The 18,875-nt window shown below is 34.5% G+C and overlaps 1 protein-coding gene across 5 annotated transcripts in view; it reads right to left on the bottom strand.

The window, feature by feature from the left end:
• Nucleotides 1–904: 904 nt before the first annotated feature.
• Nucleotides 905–18,875, bottom strand: part of DMXL2 (Dmx like 2) — a 51,640-nt gene continuing 33,669 nt past the window's right edge. For 2 of the 5 annotated variants that reach the window (XM_085233549.1, XM_085233554.1), the window contains 19 exons: nt 17,402–17,478; nt 16,723–16,853; nt 15,779–16,027; nt 13,187–13,368; nt 12,689–12,819; nt 11,694–11,779; nt 11,247–11,448; nt 10,348–10,465; nt 9,461–9,523; nt 8,980–9,066; nt 8,777–8,898; nt 7,895–8,033; nt 7,290–7,350; nt 7,073–7,200; nt 5,946–6,023; nt 5,234–5,325; nt 4,594–4,646; nt 3,209–3,426; nt 905–2,375 (listed from right to left, as the gene is read on the bottom strand). In XM_085233549.1, coding sequence (XP_085089675.1) covers nt 2,166–2,375; nt 3,209–3,426; nt 4,594–4,646; nt 5,234–5,325; nt 5,946–6,023; nt 7,073–7,200; nt 7,290–7,350; nt 7,895–8,033; nt 8,777–8,898; nt 8,980–9,066; nt 9,461–9,523; nt 10,348–10,465; nt 11,247–11,448; nt 11,694–11,779; nt 12,689–12,819; nt 13,187–13,368; nt 15,779–16,027; nt 16,723–16,853; nt 17,402–17,478 — 2,427 coding nt within the window. In that variant the 3' untranslated portion in view covers nt 905–2,165. The remainder of the gene's footprint in view (nt 2,376–3,208; nt 3,427–4,593; nt 4,647–5,233; nt 5,326–5,945; nt 6,024–7,072; nt 7,201–7,289; nt 7,351–7,894; nt 8,034–8,776; nt 8,899–8,979; nt 9,067–9,460; nt 9,524–10,347; nt 10,466–11,246; nt 11,449–11,693; nt 11,780–12,688; nt 12,820–13,186; nt 13,369–15,778; nt 16,028–16,722; nt 16,854–17,401; nt 17,479–18,875) is intronic. The other 3 variants (XM_085233550.1, XM_085233553.1, XM_085233552.1) reach the window with 3 other exon arrangements.

Here is an 18,875-nt window from a genome sequence, read left to right on the forward strand (position 1 = left end):
TTGGTAAATCCATGGAATTAATCCAAATATTTAAAAACAAAGTCTCTTAAACCTGACTGCACTCAGCTGTTTAATGCCTACTTGGTATCAGGGAGCCACTGAATGGATAAAAGGAATGCAGGAGGATCTTTGCATGCAGAACTTAACTAACAGATGTACTAGAAAAATAATACTGCAGCAGCTGAGCTTCAGTGTGTGATACAGTGATGGCTGGGCCTGGGCAGTATCCTCTTCTCTTAGCATGTTTGCTGGTTTCACTAAAACCAGGATTTTGGCATCCCATGCTAAGAATAGAGGTGCAGGTGGAGACAAAAAAAGCACAATTAATACTCTGAACTAATAAGCACGTCAGAACTCATGTGCCAAGAATCCTATCCACAACAATAACACAAAACGTCACAGTCCAGAATTACAGTCTAGGGGGAGGTTGTGTTTTTTTTTTTTCTTTTTTCTTTTTTTAATTATGTTACTAAGAAAGTAGACTTCTCAGATTAAAAAAAAAAAAAAAAAAAAAAGAATAAAAATCATCAGGGATATATACTGGTGAAAATACAGTTTAAGCCGGATTTGAAATTTTTTATATAGCATGCATATGTTAAATATATGTTAAATTTCTGAATGTCATTGCTGACCCAGTCAGATCAACCTACTGGAGAAAGGCCAGCAAACTCCATCTCCTGCCTCAGCGGCTGAGCCAGGCTTGTATAAGAAGTGTTTCTTGCAGCTGCCTCAGTTGGAGATGAAGAACTACATGTTAACTTCATAATTTTCTAGGAAAGCTGAAAATGAAATGCAAACATTTCTCTTACTTGAGTATGGTCAGGTCAAGTCAAAGCTCACTCATTCAGTCTCTAAGAAGTTTAGTTAAGTCTATTTAAATGTAAGAAAGTTCTGAAATGAACTGTTCCATGAAATAAAAGTATTTTATTTAACTTACAAAGGGAAAACTAAACAATGACATTTACTTTTCTTTCTTTTCCTACTTCACAGCCTGCAATTTAAGATTGCCTTTGGAGAAAGGTGCTTTTTATTCCAGTATATTTTACAATACAGCACAGACATCAAAATTTTCATTGGAAGAGTAAGACACTTCATTAACATTTAAATACGCAGACATCTTTTCCAGTGCCTTAAGAACATAGTTTTTGTTTACAACAGAAAAATACATCTGACAACAGTAGCTAGTTATATTACAAGCAAACAATATTGAACTCTGCATAGTTTATACAATATGCTGTGGTAATAATTTAATTACCAGTTTTATCCACTATTTACTAGCTGGCCACATAAAGCCTGACATTCATCTGAAATGTGGCATTGTATGTCTATTGGTATTTTCTTATTAGCTTCATTTAATGAAGTATTTTCTGGACAAATGAATTTCAAAAACTAAAAGCTGACCAGAACCGTGGGGGTCCTCACTACAAACATTTAATGCACACAGTACATTCCTAAAGTAAAGGCAGGTGGCCAATAGAGAACATAGTTGTCAGAAAGGAAGGGAAATAGTGTGCAAATTAAAACAAAAAAAAGCATTTAAAAATGTTAATGTGCAAGTTTACAGTATCAACTATGTAGTAATACTAACTGGGAAAGAAATCTCAGCATAAAATGATACATCTCACAGTACATTCTTGATTGCACATTGTTCCACAGCATTTGCATCCATCACACGTTCTTGTGAAAACCAAATACACTGAGTACCTTTAATTAAAACTAAACTATTTTACAATGAGAAGTTGTAGACATGCTTCCATTAGTGGGAAAAACTGGAATAAAAATAATCAGAATCACATTAGAAATGCTTACTGACTTGTAGAGCCACAGTGCTTGTTAAGTGACTGACAGCTGTCAGGACCTTTACAATACACTTATACTTACTAAATGCAGCCTGTGGGTTACTGAGCAATACCCCACCCATGACTGACTGTACTGGGCTTTATTCTTTGCTTTTACAACACAGTACTCACATTGCCATCCCAATGATCCTTATAGGTATATTCAAAATATACCTGTTGAAAAAGTACTGTATCTTTCCCCCCCAGTAATACTTAACGTTGCTGTAATTGCTTTGAAAGGCAACAGAAAAATTCCACAGTGCATATCACTGCATTTTTTGAGATTTAAAGGGACATTATATAAAAACAGGGTTAGCTGGCAGAAAGCTACAGAATGTCAAAAATGCCTGAAGGTATGTTGAAAGCGTTGGGAAGAACCCTCATTTTCAATGTGCCATCTGCTCCACAGGAGAAGATACGATTCCCTTGAATGGTTTCAATCTGGGTGACACCAGCACCAATATTTCTGAAAATGGACTGCTTAGCGTGTTCATTTTTAAATGAATGGATTAAATTGTAGCCAGTCAGTCTCCACACCTGTATCAAAAGAATGACAAATCAGATGAAAGGAAATGAAAATTAGGACTTCTATAATTTTTTCTCTAATGTTTCAGATTTTTGGCTCTTGTAAACCCTATTCAGCAAAGAGAGAGGATATTTTTTGTTGTCTATAAGCAAGAGTTGCCACAAGTCCAGGAGTCTTAAGAGGCTCTTGTTGAAGCATACAGCAAAACATCTACCATAATGTTGGGCAGCTGGCTACTTCACAGGGCAAAGCTGCTGTGCTACCTGATCACAGGTGCCCAATGGCTTTCTCCTCATGGAAAGCACGAAAAGGTACAGGATGCATTTAAAATAGAGTCTATTTCTATGGGTTTTTTTTGTTTGGTTGGCTTTTTTTTTTTTTTTTTTTTTTTTTTTGTCTGCCTACTGTTAAATCCCAGTAGCTGTCTTGTGCTACAGCATCAAGAGAAAAAAAGAACTTGGTATTACAGAAATGTTTAAAGATATTAAGGTTACTGAGTGCCCACTGTATTATAAGGTGAGATATCCAAAGGCAAAATACATCTTAAAGTGGGAAAAATAAGATTTTGGAGTCATGAATTTTGCTTTAACCATTTAAAATTGCAATTTTTAAAAGACTTTTATCTTTTTTAGTGGAGAACACAGAGATATCAGGATATTTAATCTTATACTTGAAAGATAAAAGTAAGCATTCTGTTTATCAAATGTAGAAGTTTTGTGGGCTTTTTGTTTTTTTTCAGCTGTTTTGCTACCACATTCACGTACCTATTTACAGACCAAGATATATCTATGCACTACTTAAGATAAATACTCTTCTATTACAACTCAGCTACTCTATAGCTTACCTTCATGTTACCTTCTGCTGAGCCTGTAACAAAATAGTCCTCAGAAGGATCCAGTGCAAGGGCCTTAACAGCTGAATCGTGTGCTTGGAAGGTATAAAGGATTTGCCTCTGTCTGATGTCAAAGATGCAGATATATCCCTTCCTACCACCAGAAATCAGCAGCTGATGCTTAGGTGCATACTGTAGTACCGTGGCACCATGATCGTGACAAGTGAAGGCTGAAGAAGAAGGATGCCACAGTTTAATAGATTTGAAACTGTAAGTAGCTTTTGATCTTCACATGCATTTCTGTTACTAACTGTTTTCTGAATGTTTTCTAACTTGATAGATACATTCCTTCATATTGATAATGTTGTATCAGTTAACATCGGTTCTTTGCTCTTTTAAGGACTACCTAGGTCTAGGGAACAAGAAATATTAGAATATATATGAATTAAATATATTTTGTAAATAAATTATACATGAATTAATATACATACATGAATTAAAAGAACCCTAAGAAAATACAACATTCAACATATACGTTAAACTAGCTTAAAATAAAATACTAAAAAAAAAGAATAATACTATAGCTGAAGATAAAATTAGAGTAAATATTAATTATCGTATACACATTCATTATTATGTTATAATTTCCTAAACTCTATTTCTTAGGTGCCCTGACTGGAATTCTTTAAAATGAGACAGAACTTTGGTGCAGTCTGCTGGTTTAAAAGTATGAATCTAAGAACGTACCTATTGCTTACACAGGTAATTGCTATGTTCATGCCAGTACTGCAGTTATTTGCAGCTGTGTATGATACTTGCTCTTTTACAAATCCAAGCTCTCATATTATGATTTGTATTAATGTTTCCTCCACAGTGCAAGGTAGTAGAATTTCACTTTAGTTTTTTTACCTAAAGATGAGTGTATTGAACTTGGTCAAATAGATAAAAACATCTTGTTAAGAATCCAGCCTGGCTGCTGAAAGATAAAGACTTTTTTTTTCTGATTTGCTTCTACTGTTACCTACAGTTGTCTTCTCTTGGTAGTTTAATAGAGTAGTGGATCTATGAATTGCTTGTTTAAGTGAAATTCTGCATACGCACAGTCTTTAATAATGCAGCTTTGATTAAATCATTTGTGTAGGTTTTTTAGGATTGTATTCAAATATTTCAGGTCTTACTGTAACAAAAATAGCTCTAAGTGTGCTCTTCATACTTTTCTCTGTAGAGTAGATAATGATAATGCTAGAGACATGTATCAGACCTGGGACGTGCAAATATACATAGAAATACATAGACTAATTCTCCAGCATAAATTTCTCTCCTTGCCTTCAAAATGCATTCTGTGTTTTTCTTTATTCAGTGAGAAGCAGACATTATGTTTTCACTGCAGCACTTACCATGTACAAGACTGTTAGCAGATGAAACCAAAGTGTCCCAGAGGCACACGTTTCTGAAAGAAAAAAGTCATTATGGCCTGTTGACAAGTGATTCATAGAGTGACATGACTCAGATAGTGCTTATGTTCTTATCAAAGAACATATCAAAGATTAGAAGGTAGAACTGAACAAGGAGCCCTTGACTCTCTGCAGTCACTGGAGAGCATATGCAAAGATTTGAGATCTTAACTCTTTCTGTGCTCTTTTGTGCTTCATAATAGAGACTGTACTTTCTGCCTCTAAGATGTATACTAACCCTAGGATGAACCAAGAAGTTATTCAAGTTGCTCTTCTCAAACAAAAAGAATTATCTTCCTTTTACTGAACATATTTATCCTCACAGCAGCATTCAGAACTTTCTGAACGTGGAATACACCACAAAAAAACTGTTTAATTCTTAACCATCCCTCACAAACTAAAAGTTGGAAACAAATGACGGAAGGAATGATGTTCAAAGAAATAATCTGTCAGGTCTGAGCAGTAACTAAACTGGTAATGCTAAGCCTTAAAACATCAGCCACGTATTAATGTGTGACAAGCAGTGGGTTAGTAGGCATCAATAAGTAGCTCTGGTGAAATGCCTCGGTTTCTTTAAACACACCTGTTGTCATTGGACTGTCCCGACGTGGCCACTAGACTTGAAGAGGTTATAAACGCAAAGTCACTTGTGGTTTTACTATGACACTGCCAACTCTATTAAAACAAAGCACAATAACAGAGAAGCAATCATATCAGTTGTAGTCTGATGTGTAGCATCAGTTATAGTCTGATAGTAGCATCAAGTGCTACTATCAGTGTCATGTCACTGCAATCATACAGGAGACAGTCTTAAGGTTTTAAAAGCTGAAATAGTGACACAGTGCAGCTTGAAATCTCAGATGAATCAATAGATTAAAAAAATCTAAAACAAATACTAAAATAATTGAACTATTAAAAAAAATCCACAATATCTTGTATCACATTAGCCTGAATTTCAAATTAAGCACGATCTTTTTGTGCTGTTAATTAGCAGTGAAACAAAGAGAGAGTTTTTACTATTTTTTGGGGCCGTAAAGTCCTTACTGCGAGCTCTAATTTTTATTTAATTAAGGGTAATGCTGGTAGCATTTGTAATTGCATCGCAGATTACAGTCACTTTACAATTTGATTTTCAAATCAATATTAGTGAAAATACGCATACTGATGAAGTATGCCAATTAAAAATAAGCAAAATAAAAATGGCTCAGTGAAACTCTTACAGTCTTGGTTTGTCTAAAGTCCTGAAGACTAAATTTCCTCTATGAGAAGAAAAAAACACACAACTGTTAACTTACCAGATAAGGCTTAGGATTTGAGGTGGTTTGGTTTACTTGCCAAATACTTAGAAATCCTTCACCATCAGCAACACCACACTGCAAGGAATGAAATGCATTTATTAGCATGACTTTGAAAAATGAAGGTGGCTATTTCTCCCAGTTCCCTTCTCTTTGTCCTTTTTTTTCTGCAGCTTATCTACCTCACATACTCATTTTTGGCCACAGTGTGTGGCTCTTCTTTACTTTTTTTCCTGCTCCCCACTGTAGTGCAGTATATTTACTCTGTTCAACTAATGGGCTGTAAGTATGTCTTCTAGTCAAAATTTTATTATAGCCAGAAAGGAAAGTATGAAGTACTTTCTGAACATTTGTATTTAGATTAACATGAGTTTTCTTCTGCAAAATAGGTAAGTTCCATTTTTTTAATTAATGTTTGATTTAAAAGCTCACCACTTAGAAACAAATTACAGAAAAGTCTGAAAATAGGAAATACGACACGCAATACAGCGAAGTTTCTTGTCTCAAAATGTAGTTAATAAGGACTAGCCTGAAATCAACAGACAGATGAGATAACTTTACAGCCCCCAAAACCTTTTTTTTTTTTTTGAGTGAATCATATTCAGCTTCCCTTGCAAGAACATGAGGAAGAGGTTTCAGATCCAACTATGTTCTATGTTAGATCAGTTAAATTTTAGAGGCATTAAAAATGTGTATGCATGTATGTCAGTTTAAGAATAAGTTGTTTTCAGATTGCTTAGAATACGCAGAGAATAAATAGTTCTAGTAGGAAGAAATCTGTAAGAGAAGACAGTCAAGCTGATATAAATCAGGGCATTATCAGGGCATTTTTCCTGCAATAGATTTTTCTGTTGAAGTGTAAAGACAGTGCAGATAGAGTACTGAAAAATTTGCTTTGTATTAATGTAATCTCACAGGAATCTGTGTGAAGCTGACAGGAAAGAAAGGAGAATAAAACTCTCTGTTTATGATAGAGCTTCCATATGCAGTGAAAATGAAATGGTACTGGTTATGCCATCATTCTAGGATACATTAACAGGAGTTTTCTGTATCACTAGATAGAACTGTTCTAGAGGTCACAGCATGATCAAATGTGTTCCATTAAAAATTGTAGATATTGTACTTACCTTATTGCCCTGGGAATTGAAATACATTCTTGTAACCCTGGCGTTCCCAGCCTGCTGAAAGCAGACCAATTGCTGTGGCCTTGTCCACTCAAACATTCGAACACTCCCATCTTGTGCTCCTGTAAGATCTGGATTTAGAAATAGGCATTCATTAGTACTACAGAATGGTATAGAAAAGTATCTGTGAAGTATTTACTGGCAAATGTGATTCACTTACAATACTGATGGACTGGATGTGAAGCCATTCTCTTGACGTTATTCAGATTTCTTTTAATAAGCTTTGTAAAAAAAAAAAAATTGAAAAAAAATCAAGGAAGAGATAAACACTTCAATTTTTCTTTATTCTGCTATATGGTAAATGTCCTCCATAGTTAAAATGCCTGCAAACTAGCATTATTGTATCTAATTATGTCTAGTTTTAGTACAGTAATTAAAGCCTGTTTTTGACAGCTTATTCAGTCATGAAATTTCAGATCATATTATCTTCCATTATACAGACGGCTGATGTAATACTTTTTATATTAGTCCCAATGCAAGAGTAGTTTAAAAAACTACTTTTTACTTTTATTTTTTGAGAAATTGCAGGTCCTACTTCACAAGCTCTCTCATAAAATCTTGTTTGCCTCATTATTTTTTAAGTCACAATAACTCTATGCTGCAATCTTAAAGAAGATACGTAGCGTGGTCTTCTTTTTGGCCAGGTCTTGGTTACTTTATGCCTTTTATTTTAACATTGAATTAACACTACAATGAATTGTGTACTGAATGATACAGCAAAGAAGACAGTAAGTCTACAGGGCTGCATGCAACAAAAGTACTTACCACACCAGCTCCAGTGCTAGTTTGACCAGTGCCTAGCCATGGCATAGATGAAGATGGTTGTATCTGACTCACTCCAAAAGATGGTGCAGTTGACTGAGTTAGTGTTGTGGTAGAACCACGAAAGTCAATATCATCAGAACTGTAAGAAAACAGCAGTGTTCTGCTTTAAACAAATGTTTCTTTGCCACCCAATGCTGTTCACTTATCTCGTTGCCTAGTGGCAATGGACAGAGGAAATGAATACAGTGAAGACTATAAATGTATAAGTTGCAAAAGTAGTTCACTTACTTTACTTGTATTATACACAAAAGCTTCCCCTATGCCCCACAGACATCAGTGTTTAACCTCAACACGTGATTCTAAAATGTTGAGAGTATGAGCTCCCTTGAGGAGAATATGCTGTTAAAAATACGGACAGAAAGATATTACAGCATCTAGTGTTCCTGGCCTGTGCATCTGTAAGTGTACCTATTCTGTGCAAAGGAATGTAGTGCAGGTAAGTGCTTGTCTTGGCATGATAACGGAGGAGATCAGACCACTGCACTAGACAGCCAGTATCAGGTACCAGAAGTAGTCTCAACACAGCAGTTTTGCAACTACAAGTGTTTCTGATGTAGAGTTTTTTTTATTAGCTTATACACCTGAGACTGTATTTCACTGAGCAGTGTAGACACGCTCCAAATACTCAAATCCCTCAAAAATTTAGTTTTACCACTTGTAAAACATACTAATGTTCCTTTCCTTTCTTCCACCACTTCTCCTTTTGAAAGTAATCTAAAACCTACCAAAGATTATGCAATTAACATTTTGTGCACTGGAATTCTACATACAGCCTCACAGTAAACCTGTATGCCCACTATATCCACAGAGAAATAATCCTACCTTTTTGACTCTCTGTCATATTCTTCCCCAATCCATATAAATGACTGAGCAGCCAGTAGAGCTGAAATATCAAGTTCCTGAACATCATGTGTAGATGCCAAAACAATTTCATTGCTGTTTGCCTGTGCAGCACAAATAGAAAATTTAAACTAATTTTAATTAAGATTATTCTACTACATTTACTAGTAAAATTTGAGGCCTACCTTATTAACTGCAAATGCCATTATCATATCTGATTCTTTGTGAATTACTTTTGCTTTTCCTCCAGGATAGCCAAGATCTGCTTCAACCTACAAAACATTTATGAGAAATTTTAATTAGCATGAAAATCCATTTTGTAGTTGTACATTCAGAGTGCAAAAGTCTATACAAAATTCATGCAGGAAAAGTTCAGTGGCCTCAGCATCGTTTAGGAAGCTAAACTTTAGACTTCTCAGACTCTTTTGTGTTCTAGAAGCCAAACGTTGTGTTTGAGTGTAAGAAACACAAAGTTGTGTGTACAACACTATTTACAAGGTGCTCACTCATCCCAATTAAAGGACATCCAAAGTTAATTCACCGATTAAAAGCCTGCCACACAGACTACACAGAACACATAGCTTCTGTTAGTCACATTAGAGAAAGAAAAGCCAGTTCCACAGAACTTTTAAGAATGTGCTAAAGGTTTGGGAGAAGGGATACTACCTTGTTTTTGTGATCTTCTGCTACGCAGTTTTGTTTGACCTGCTCCACACGATCTTCTACAGACTACATAACATCACACAGTCACAAACACAAAACACATGCACAAACAAATATAAAAAAAGAATGAAACATTCCAAACTAGATTTTAAAGGCCACTCTGTCAGTAAATGATGACAAATGTATTTTTAACTTTTTATAAAAAGCACAGGAACTAAGACAGGAATCTAAACAAACTCACTCGAAATGTAATGCCTCCCAGATGAACACAAAATGTATGATATAGTAAATAAATGGAGGAGTAATACACACACAAACTCCATACTTACAGGAAATCTTAAAGATATTAAATAATACATTTATTTCCTATGGTATTTATTTTGGTTAAAAACTACAATTACAACTCATTACAGTTGTAACTGGTACAATTCATAAAATCCCATATTATATATTACTATATAATATTACTTTTATATGTATATATTACTCATGCATATATACATATACACAAAGTAATAGCTCACTTAAATTTCTTTTTCAATATGACAACAAGAAATACATGAAAACAAGTTTATTTACTTACTGCATTTATTGCAAATGTTCTATTTATTTATTAGAACAGTTTTCAAACACATAAAGTTAAGGTGAAATATGTCTCGTTTAAAAATATTTGGTCCAGTTGATATTTCAATAAACAGCATGATTGTCATGTTGACTTGAAAAAAAACCACCGACAACACAGCACTGCCAAGTGAAAGGAAATAAACTGAAATGCCACCAGAAAGGCATTTCAAAGAAAAATTAAAATATATACTGAAGAGACTGAGGTACGGTTATAACTGAGATTTCTTAAACAACAACAACAACAAAAAGTTGTATTTTTTGCTTACCTCACTTTGCTTTCTTTTCTTTGTGAATATGTATCTTATGAAAGTCTCCTGAAGAAGTTCTTGCTTCACGAGAAAATGCCAGAGCCTTTTTGCTGGAAGAGCTGAATAATCCTTTGATCTGGGTGATGCAGAAGGAGAAATAAAAAGAAAACAGCTTCTGTTTAATTACAGGTAGATAACTCCTGTCCCTCCTCAAAGCTACTTTATGTTAAACTTCAATTTGGAAGAAAACCATCTAAATTTAAAGTTCTAAGATCTTTAAGGCAAATTTCAAAGGATACATTTTTTTTTCTTGTATTTGTAAGAATATTTTAATAAAATCTTCTAGTGCCAATGATGCAAATTCAAATTAACATATAGCTTATGTAATTAAAGTTGTATTTTAGTATTTCTAGAAAAGTAAACTACTTTTGAGATGAACAAAATTCTTCAAGGACTGCATTTAAAGATACTTGCAAACATGACATATGCCTAACACAGGAGGATTGACTTTATAAGGACTGTACTACAACTCTCTCCCTACTGATGTCTTCATGTATGATACAAGTTTTCCTCTGTTTGTGAGGACAGGGTGGGAGATAGCTAGTACTGAAAGAAGAGAAAAAGTGGCTGAATAGGGACTTTCTAGCAGGAGTCATTGCCCTTGATCTGTAGTCCTCCAAACTGCTCTTTCCACCTTACTTTTCTTTCTACAGCTGTGAAAGGTGCGGCAGAATAAGTAAAGGCAGCTGCAAGAAACAGCTACAAAAGAAGTAATAAATGGATGTGGGGAAAATGGTTTCTGTAAACAACTGGCTATAACTAAGATTTAGCCAAACTTCATTTGGCTGTTTACATTTAGATAGAAATACTGTTCAGTATTTCTGTGGTTAAGGAATAGGAAAAAAACCAAAACTTACTTGAATGGTGTGTTTTCAGGTTCAATCATTGCTTTATTGCGGAGAATAGCTGGTCCTGCACCTACTCCAGGGTCACTAGGATAGGTATTGATGTAGTTTGGTGGTGGGCCTTCAAACTGATCCATTCTATCTTGAAGAATCTGTTCCCAATGCTCCAAATTTTTTATTACAGCGATGCCTAATGGTGATGTTACAGGCAGATCTAAACAGAAATATTAATAAAAGCTTAGAGAAAAAAGGTCATATAAGTTACAGTGTGTACAAAAAAGTAGAGCAATACAACCATTCAACAAAAAGTTTAGCAGGAAACATTTCTTAACAACTCCCAAAAAGAATGCTTAAGTTATGTAAATTTTAAAATAAAAATTAAACAATGTATTTAAAAGCAGAGTCTGACAGAAAGCCACTTACACAGAGAACTAAAACGTGAAGTAGAATTTAACTTACCATTAAATTCCAGACCAGCAATGGGAAAGAAGTTCTTAACATTGTGCAGAACTAATTTTACCATTGTCAGATGCAGAAGAGCCCAGCTATATAAAAATAAAGACAACAGTAATACGGTTATTGGCAAAACAGTTTTTTCTCCTTCTACCAACTATGCAGATCAGAAAAACAACTCACAGAGGTCACTGAATTTTTTAAGTTTAACAGACACATATGGCAAGATATATACTCATCAACTATCAGAATTAAATAGGTTTCCCCCTATAACAGCAAGTATCCTTTGAACTCTGCCTCCAAAAATATGCATCAGATGCAAGAGTGAGACTCTGCAAGACTACAAATTAAGTACAAGCTCCCTGAAACACATTGACAAGCTCTCCAATGAAATCACAGTGATCACAGAAAAGCCATTACTTGAGCTTGGTATTCACATCAGAAGTTTCCCAGCTGACTCTCATAGATACTAAAAATATAAATATTGTAGAGTACAAGGATTAAGAGAGAGATGAAAGATAGAACACACAAAAAAGCCATCATTTTTTTTCCTCTACTTTTATAATGTTAATTTGCTTTATTCCCTTTTTTCTTGCAACATTTTGTCTGTAAGCAGTCCATTTAATCTGCCTCTCATTCAGAAACTAAGGATCATACTTCACTAAGTGCTCTGAAACATCATTCTAGAGCTGGCACTGTGGTAGGTCATGGTTTTTGTATCTTGAAGGTGATAGTAGAGTACTTCTTGTTTGTTCCCCCACCCACCCACAAAAGCCACACAGCTTTGACTTCCTAATCCCATTTTTTTTTCCAGGCAAGTAAATAGGGAAATGTTTGTTACTGCAAAGAAAATTTGTTGTGCCTGTAATCTCACTGCTACAGATGCCCTACAAATATGCAACCTAAACTGTGGACTATTCAGAGCATCTGTATTTTCTTTAATCCTGAAGAAAAGGTAAGCATGATACTGTAATTCTAAAAGAATGGCAATTTCTTCTAACCTGTAAGAATTTGCATCTTTGTGTTCCTGGATCTGTATGTCAGAGAGAAAAGCATCATCCTCTTCCTCATCACTGTGAATGCTTTCATCAGAATCATATATAACACCACTGTCTGACAGAGGAAGAAATGGCTGCAATGCAAAATAAAAGTCTGATATAAAATAGTTTTCTGATCTCTTAATGCACATACCTTTAACTTTAGTTGTAATTTATACTCTTTGTCAATGGTAACAACTTAAAATAAATAAGGTTCTCTAAAAGAAACAAGTATCAAGGAGAAAAGCATTAATCTCTATTATTTGCAAGAACCATATTTTTTAAGTTAGGAAATAGCCCTAAGACAAGTCGTAGAGCTCTTTACCTTTTATTGAGATGATAATATTCTGCAGCTTAATTTAAAGAGCACTCTGAGTTTTCACGCTATTTTTGCCCTTTGCAGCTTAAATGAGAAGAAATAAGTTTCTTACAAACTCCAACGTATTTTCCATTCTAAATTACCTTTGCCATAAAATAATCCCACATGCTGAGTTCTGGAGGGATAAACTTTTCTTTGTAAGAGGGTCTCTCTGCAGGTACAGGTGGTGGCACAGTGGTGTCTTTCACAGGCCTTCCAGGCACTAGCATTCTCATGTTAAAACGGCGACGATGTTTGTCCATTTCTTCTGAAGGAAGAGGTGGTGCTAAATTCAGATAATTTGAGAAGCTGATATTAACACAGCATCCTCCAAAGTGGCTGTATTTTATGACTGAAGTAGCTAAAAGCAGTATTATTGGTACTAACTTCTACCAACTCAGGGATGAAAGCCAGCCTGTATAAGTGAAGTGTAATCATACAGAAAGTTCAGTTAAATTCAGTAGCTGTGGCAGTTACTCATTGTGTGTATAATGAGAAATTCATTTTATTATCTGGATTAAGTTTTTCAGGAGACATAGCTTTGAATTAAAAGGCATTTTAAATATTTTTTTCTCAAATTAAGAAAAAAATTGCTAATTTGTTAAGAAATAAGTATAGAAAATTTCATTGATCTGTAAATAGCACAAGTAGCAGCAGTTGTTCAAAATACAAGCCAAGGAACTCTTAAGATAGTAAAGAAAATTTGAATAGAGCAAGTCTTTTTGACAAATCTATTAAGATTCAGAAAATCTTAATAGTTATCAAAATATTACTGTGAAATTTGCTCCAAGGTGTTATTGGGCATGCAGCACTGAAGATTACACTTACTTTGTTACAAAGGAGCTAAATACTTAAAATCAGTTCATTTTTTTTAGAAGCCACTACTAACACTCATCTACACAGCAAATTTTTACAAACCTTCATTACCATCCTCTGAAACATCAGAAACTGTAGCAGCTTGTAGGTTAAAGGAAAACAGAATACATCTCCGATGAAAACAAGGCTTACGTATGTAAGTTGTTCATAATAACACCCTGTTAAAATAATTGATCACTCCTAAAATGATTATTCTCAAATGTCCTTAAGTTACTCCATAAAAGAGAAATATGTAATGCATTCTTGTGATGGTCTGTTTCAGGACGTTAACTGACCAGTGGTGACAGTATGATAATGTCAGCAGTGACAGCAAAGGTTGTGACTAGATTAGAAGCAGTATTTACATTATACCACCTTAGTACTATTTTGCTTTGTACTTTAAATATGAAACATCAATTTTCTGCATAAGAATTTTCAAAGCTGTAGTTTTTAAAGCCAGTGTGTCAGAATTTTCAGAAATGTTACAGTGAAATTATTGGGCAAATGGTTTCATTTGCGTCTATCTACTGAGCCTGGATTCAGCCTTCACTTCTCAGCATATTAAGACATTCTCATCTCTCTGAAAGATCCCTGTTTTTAGATGGAGCTTAGCTGTGTATAAACTATTTTTCTGTCAGATGTAGCTGTTACTTCTTGTTCATGGTGAAATTGTATCTTGCAGTAGAAACAGTTTCAGAAATACTGTTTCCAAATTACTGTAATTGTTATACAGTACCACCCATCAGATACAGGAAAACATAGGCATTAACACTGATTTGTTCTATCTGCTTTTTCACTAAAAAAATAATGGTTGAAAACAATGGAAAGTGTTATAAACAAGCAACTAATAGAAGTAACATAAGGAAATATGCTATCCTGAGCATGATTTCTGACTCAGAATGTCTGAATTAAAATTATGTTATTATAAAATTATTTTAATTCCCTAGCTTAATACCAAATGCGAGTTTGAGTTACCAGAGCACTGGCAGGACCATTCTAAGTACCATGGGGATGTGTATTAGGAAAAGTAATGGTATATACTAGCAATTCTGAAATGTTTGTGCTGGGAAATGCACATAGCATTCCACATGCAAGTTGCTTATCATGCTTCTGGGGTATAAGTTCTGCATCGCAGCACTAATTTCATCACTACTTGACAAAATTACTCAATGTGATAGCTATTTGTTAATGATATTATGCTTGATATCTTGCTGTTTAAATCATTTTATTTTACCTCTGACTGAGAAATTTTTCGTTATTGTTTTACAAAGATGGAAAGAAAAAGGCTTGCATTTGGGAAGATACACAAACATATGCACTCCAAGTAAACTATATTGAGTGTAACAGTAATTAAATGCAGAGGTCATTCTAACTGTATTCTAAGTAGATACTAACGAAACAAACAAAAAATCCTCTATCTCAACAACATTCTTGTTTCTGTTTTATTTTTTGAGTGGAGGGGGATGGGGGACAGGACAATAGTCTTGTCACAAAGAAGATGAAATCTGTATTCTTTAATCTAACAATTACTCAGACAGTAGTCTTCAAGTCCTGCATTAAAATAAATGCAGCTATCAAAAAGAACAGTTAAGCTGTAAATGTCAGATTAAAGGACTACATTTTGAGTAAAAATACCTGTACTGTTTCAATGGAAAATTCAAATCATGCTAGGTATTATCATAAAGGACAATCATGAGAAAAACTAACATTTCTTTCTGCTTTTTACTTTCTTGCCAGTAGATACTTGTATTTTCTAATCTTAAAGAAAAGAAATCTCCCCTACTGGGTTAGTAAAGGTATAAAATGCAAATCATTAGTATAACCTTTAAAAAACAAAGTACCTGGAATATTTTCTGATTGCCTTCGAGGCTTTACAAGAAGTTTCACTCCTCCACCAAAAACAGCAGCCCACATCCGGCTGTTCAAAGGATGAGCTGCCAGTCGAAATAACTCATTACATGAGTTGGTTGCCAGGGCATGGATCAGCAGACTCAGGTAAACAGCTACAACAGCTTCGCACAGAAGGACGTTTAACTTTGGTTGATCTTCATCCTGAGCTGAACTTAAGAGATTTATAAGTGAACTCACACCTGCAGAGAGAAGGGGAAAAGCTCTTTGTTAAATGAGTAGGATTACAAACAGGTAAAAATTCAGTGTTGCATCTCTGTCTCTTATGGTGCACAGACACTAATAGCCATTTGAAACTTTTGTTCTGATATATCAAGAATTATGATTTTTTTTTAAAGACTGAACTGAAAGATTTCTGAATTGTGCCTCAGATTAGTTTGCCTCTGAAACTCCTGCACTATTGGCCAGAGTTGACCTCACAATACTACATCTGTGCTAGTACTGCGAGGTCAACTGTGAAAAGCAGTTGTTTTGAGGGCTACAGCAAGAAAAGCACGTATGTAAAACAGTGCTGTAGCTACAGCTAATAGAAATAGCTTTGCTCGAGGGTGAGGCAGATCAGAAGGAAACATTTTAGGATGACAAATAATCAGCTTATAGAATTTATCTTGAAGATTCCGATCTCTTCCTCAAGTGAGACATTTGTCATATAAAAAGTTTAGCTTCTTCACAGATCAAAACAAAAATCTAATGGCTGTTATATGTGAAAGCTAAATTTAAAACACTTATCCATCATTGTTCACCCATCATTTGTCTATATTCGGATGAAATATTACCATCAAGATGTACTGTAAGTTATGAAGTTACAGAGCAGTGAAAAAAAATTGAAACGTGGAGCTTTTCCAGTCACGTTAAAAGAAATGTATTTTTGGCTCACCAGGCCACTGAGCAGGAGATGAGTTTGGAGTTGCATGCTCTTCAATACTCTCTGTCCTCAGTCTGCGTCGATCACTCAAAAGCAGTCCTTGATAAACCATCCCTGTAAACTGATTTGCTTCTGTTTGGCTGCTAAATACAAATCAATTTTTTTTCTGATGAGAAAGGATTTTAGAACATTTTTGCAATAAAATATAGTACACAGAAATGCTTCTCTTTTTAATCAGAAAATGCAATATTTAAAATTCTACAGGACTACAATTTCATATCATAGTATATACTTTTTAAATTAAAACTTGTTATATTTTTACAGCATTCTTTTCCAGTTTTGGTTTGAAATAAGAACTGTCCAAAATCTGACTTCATTTAACCTCAAATATTTTCCATGCAGTCCCACCTAGCAATGGATACACTGTGGAAAACAGCACTCAGATGTTCTTTCAGAAGCATCCTAAGATTGATACCAGATTTTCCTCTTTTCATTGGAAAAAAAACATTGTTATTATTTTATCTGTGTGAAACTGGCAGGGACTATCAGAACTAATATGTGAATTGCATAGTTATCTATGGCATACATAGCAGTTGAATCTCTTTGCTTAGACACAGGCAGAAAGAATTTCCGTTTTGGATGCACAAAATATTCTTCAAATGTAGGACTATAAGAAAGCTTCTATTTGTACCTGTAGCTGTGGCTGTCACACAGTGCTTGATAAATGGATGCAGAAAGAGAAGCTGCTAAAGAATGAAGAGTGTACACCTAAAATGAAAAGAGCTGGTAAGTTATATGTAATTTATACACAAAAGGTATGTAAACCACACTTCTTTCTAAACAGTTTTTGAAATGTGTTATGCCAGAATGTCCTAGTTTTAAACCACATGCAGGAAATAGTAATTAAAAGATTATTCTAATACAGACCTCTCACAGGGTAAGTATATTGAAAAAGTGATTAAGTCCTGTTCTAATAGTGATTTCTATAGTTTGATTGGTTCCTGGAAACAATATAATATAACATCATAACTCATTTGCTTTATATGCATGATACAGAAATTTGTGTAATCATTGTGACTGTTCAATTATTTATAATAGCTTTTTCACCTCATTTATGTGCTCCAAATTTTTTCAGGAGTCCCCCAGTAACAAGAACAATACTATTATGAGCTTACAGTGCAGCAGAAACACTCCATTTCTTAAACAGAAGAAGAACTGCAAGGATTTCTTGGGAAGACTGATGGAGGCCAAGTTGTGTTAAAATGGTACTGCCAACATTCATGTTTTTTAACATTTTGCTCATGTCCATCTCTTCCTACTGTCTCTCTATTTAATAAGATGCCTTACCTCAGGTTAAAGATATAAGTTATCTAAATAGTTGATTTTCAGTTAGGAAGCATCAGTTCTTTTTGAATTTCCCTTGAAAGGAAAATGCATGTGGAATAAGAGTTTTTAGAATAAGACTGATGCTTAATGTGGTATAGTGCAGGATGGAAAAGGAGTCAACTAATGTAAAAAAGTAAATGAGCGTGGGTTACAGTTTACAAATTGGTAACTAACTACAAATGGGACAGTCCACTTCGTTTCATAGCTTTGACCTACTTTCATTTACTTAATAGAATTTTAAGTGAAATTTAATGAATATGAATACTGATAAAAATGTACAAATTAATGGTTTAGATTTTTACTAATTAACTGTGTATAGTCTCAGGAAATATGTTTCCCCCATCCCCCCTATTTTATGAACAGAATTTATTTACTCTAGGATGTGGAACCAGATAAAGTAATTAATCACAATTACAAGGAAATCAGTACAATCCACGCTGGAGTAAGATTTATAACTACTGTATAAACAGAAGGTTACAACATACCTCATAGCTTCCACCTCTACTTTCATTAATCTTCCCACCAGATTTGACCAAGATGATGATAGTTAACATATATGATCGTGATGTTTTAAGAGTAACAATTCAGTGATTTAGTGAACATCTAAATTTAGAACAGCTTCTTGAGAATGACTGAATCATTTGGATGAAAAGAAACTAAGGAGATTCCAAAAGATGTCAGAAACCAAGTGCTTGGTTGACTACAAGTTCTCTATATTTTAGAGAGAAGGTCAATAATTTGAGAAGGAATAAGTGTTGAAAATTTAAACACAATTTTAG

Source organism: Meleagris gallopavo, chromosome 12 (genome assembly GCF_905368555.1).
Source record: "Meleagris gallopavo chromosome 12, MGAL_WU_HG_1.1, whole genome shotgun sequence".
NCBI lineage: Eukaryota > Metazoa > Chordata > Aves > Galliformes > Phasianidae > Meleagris > Meleagris gallopavo.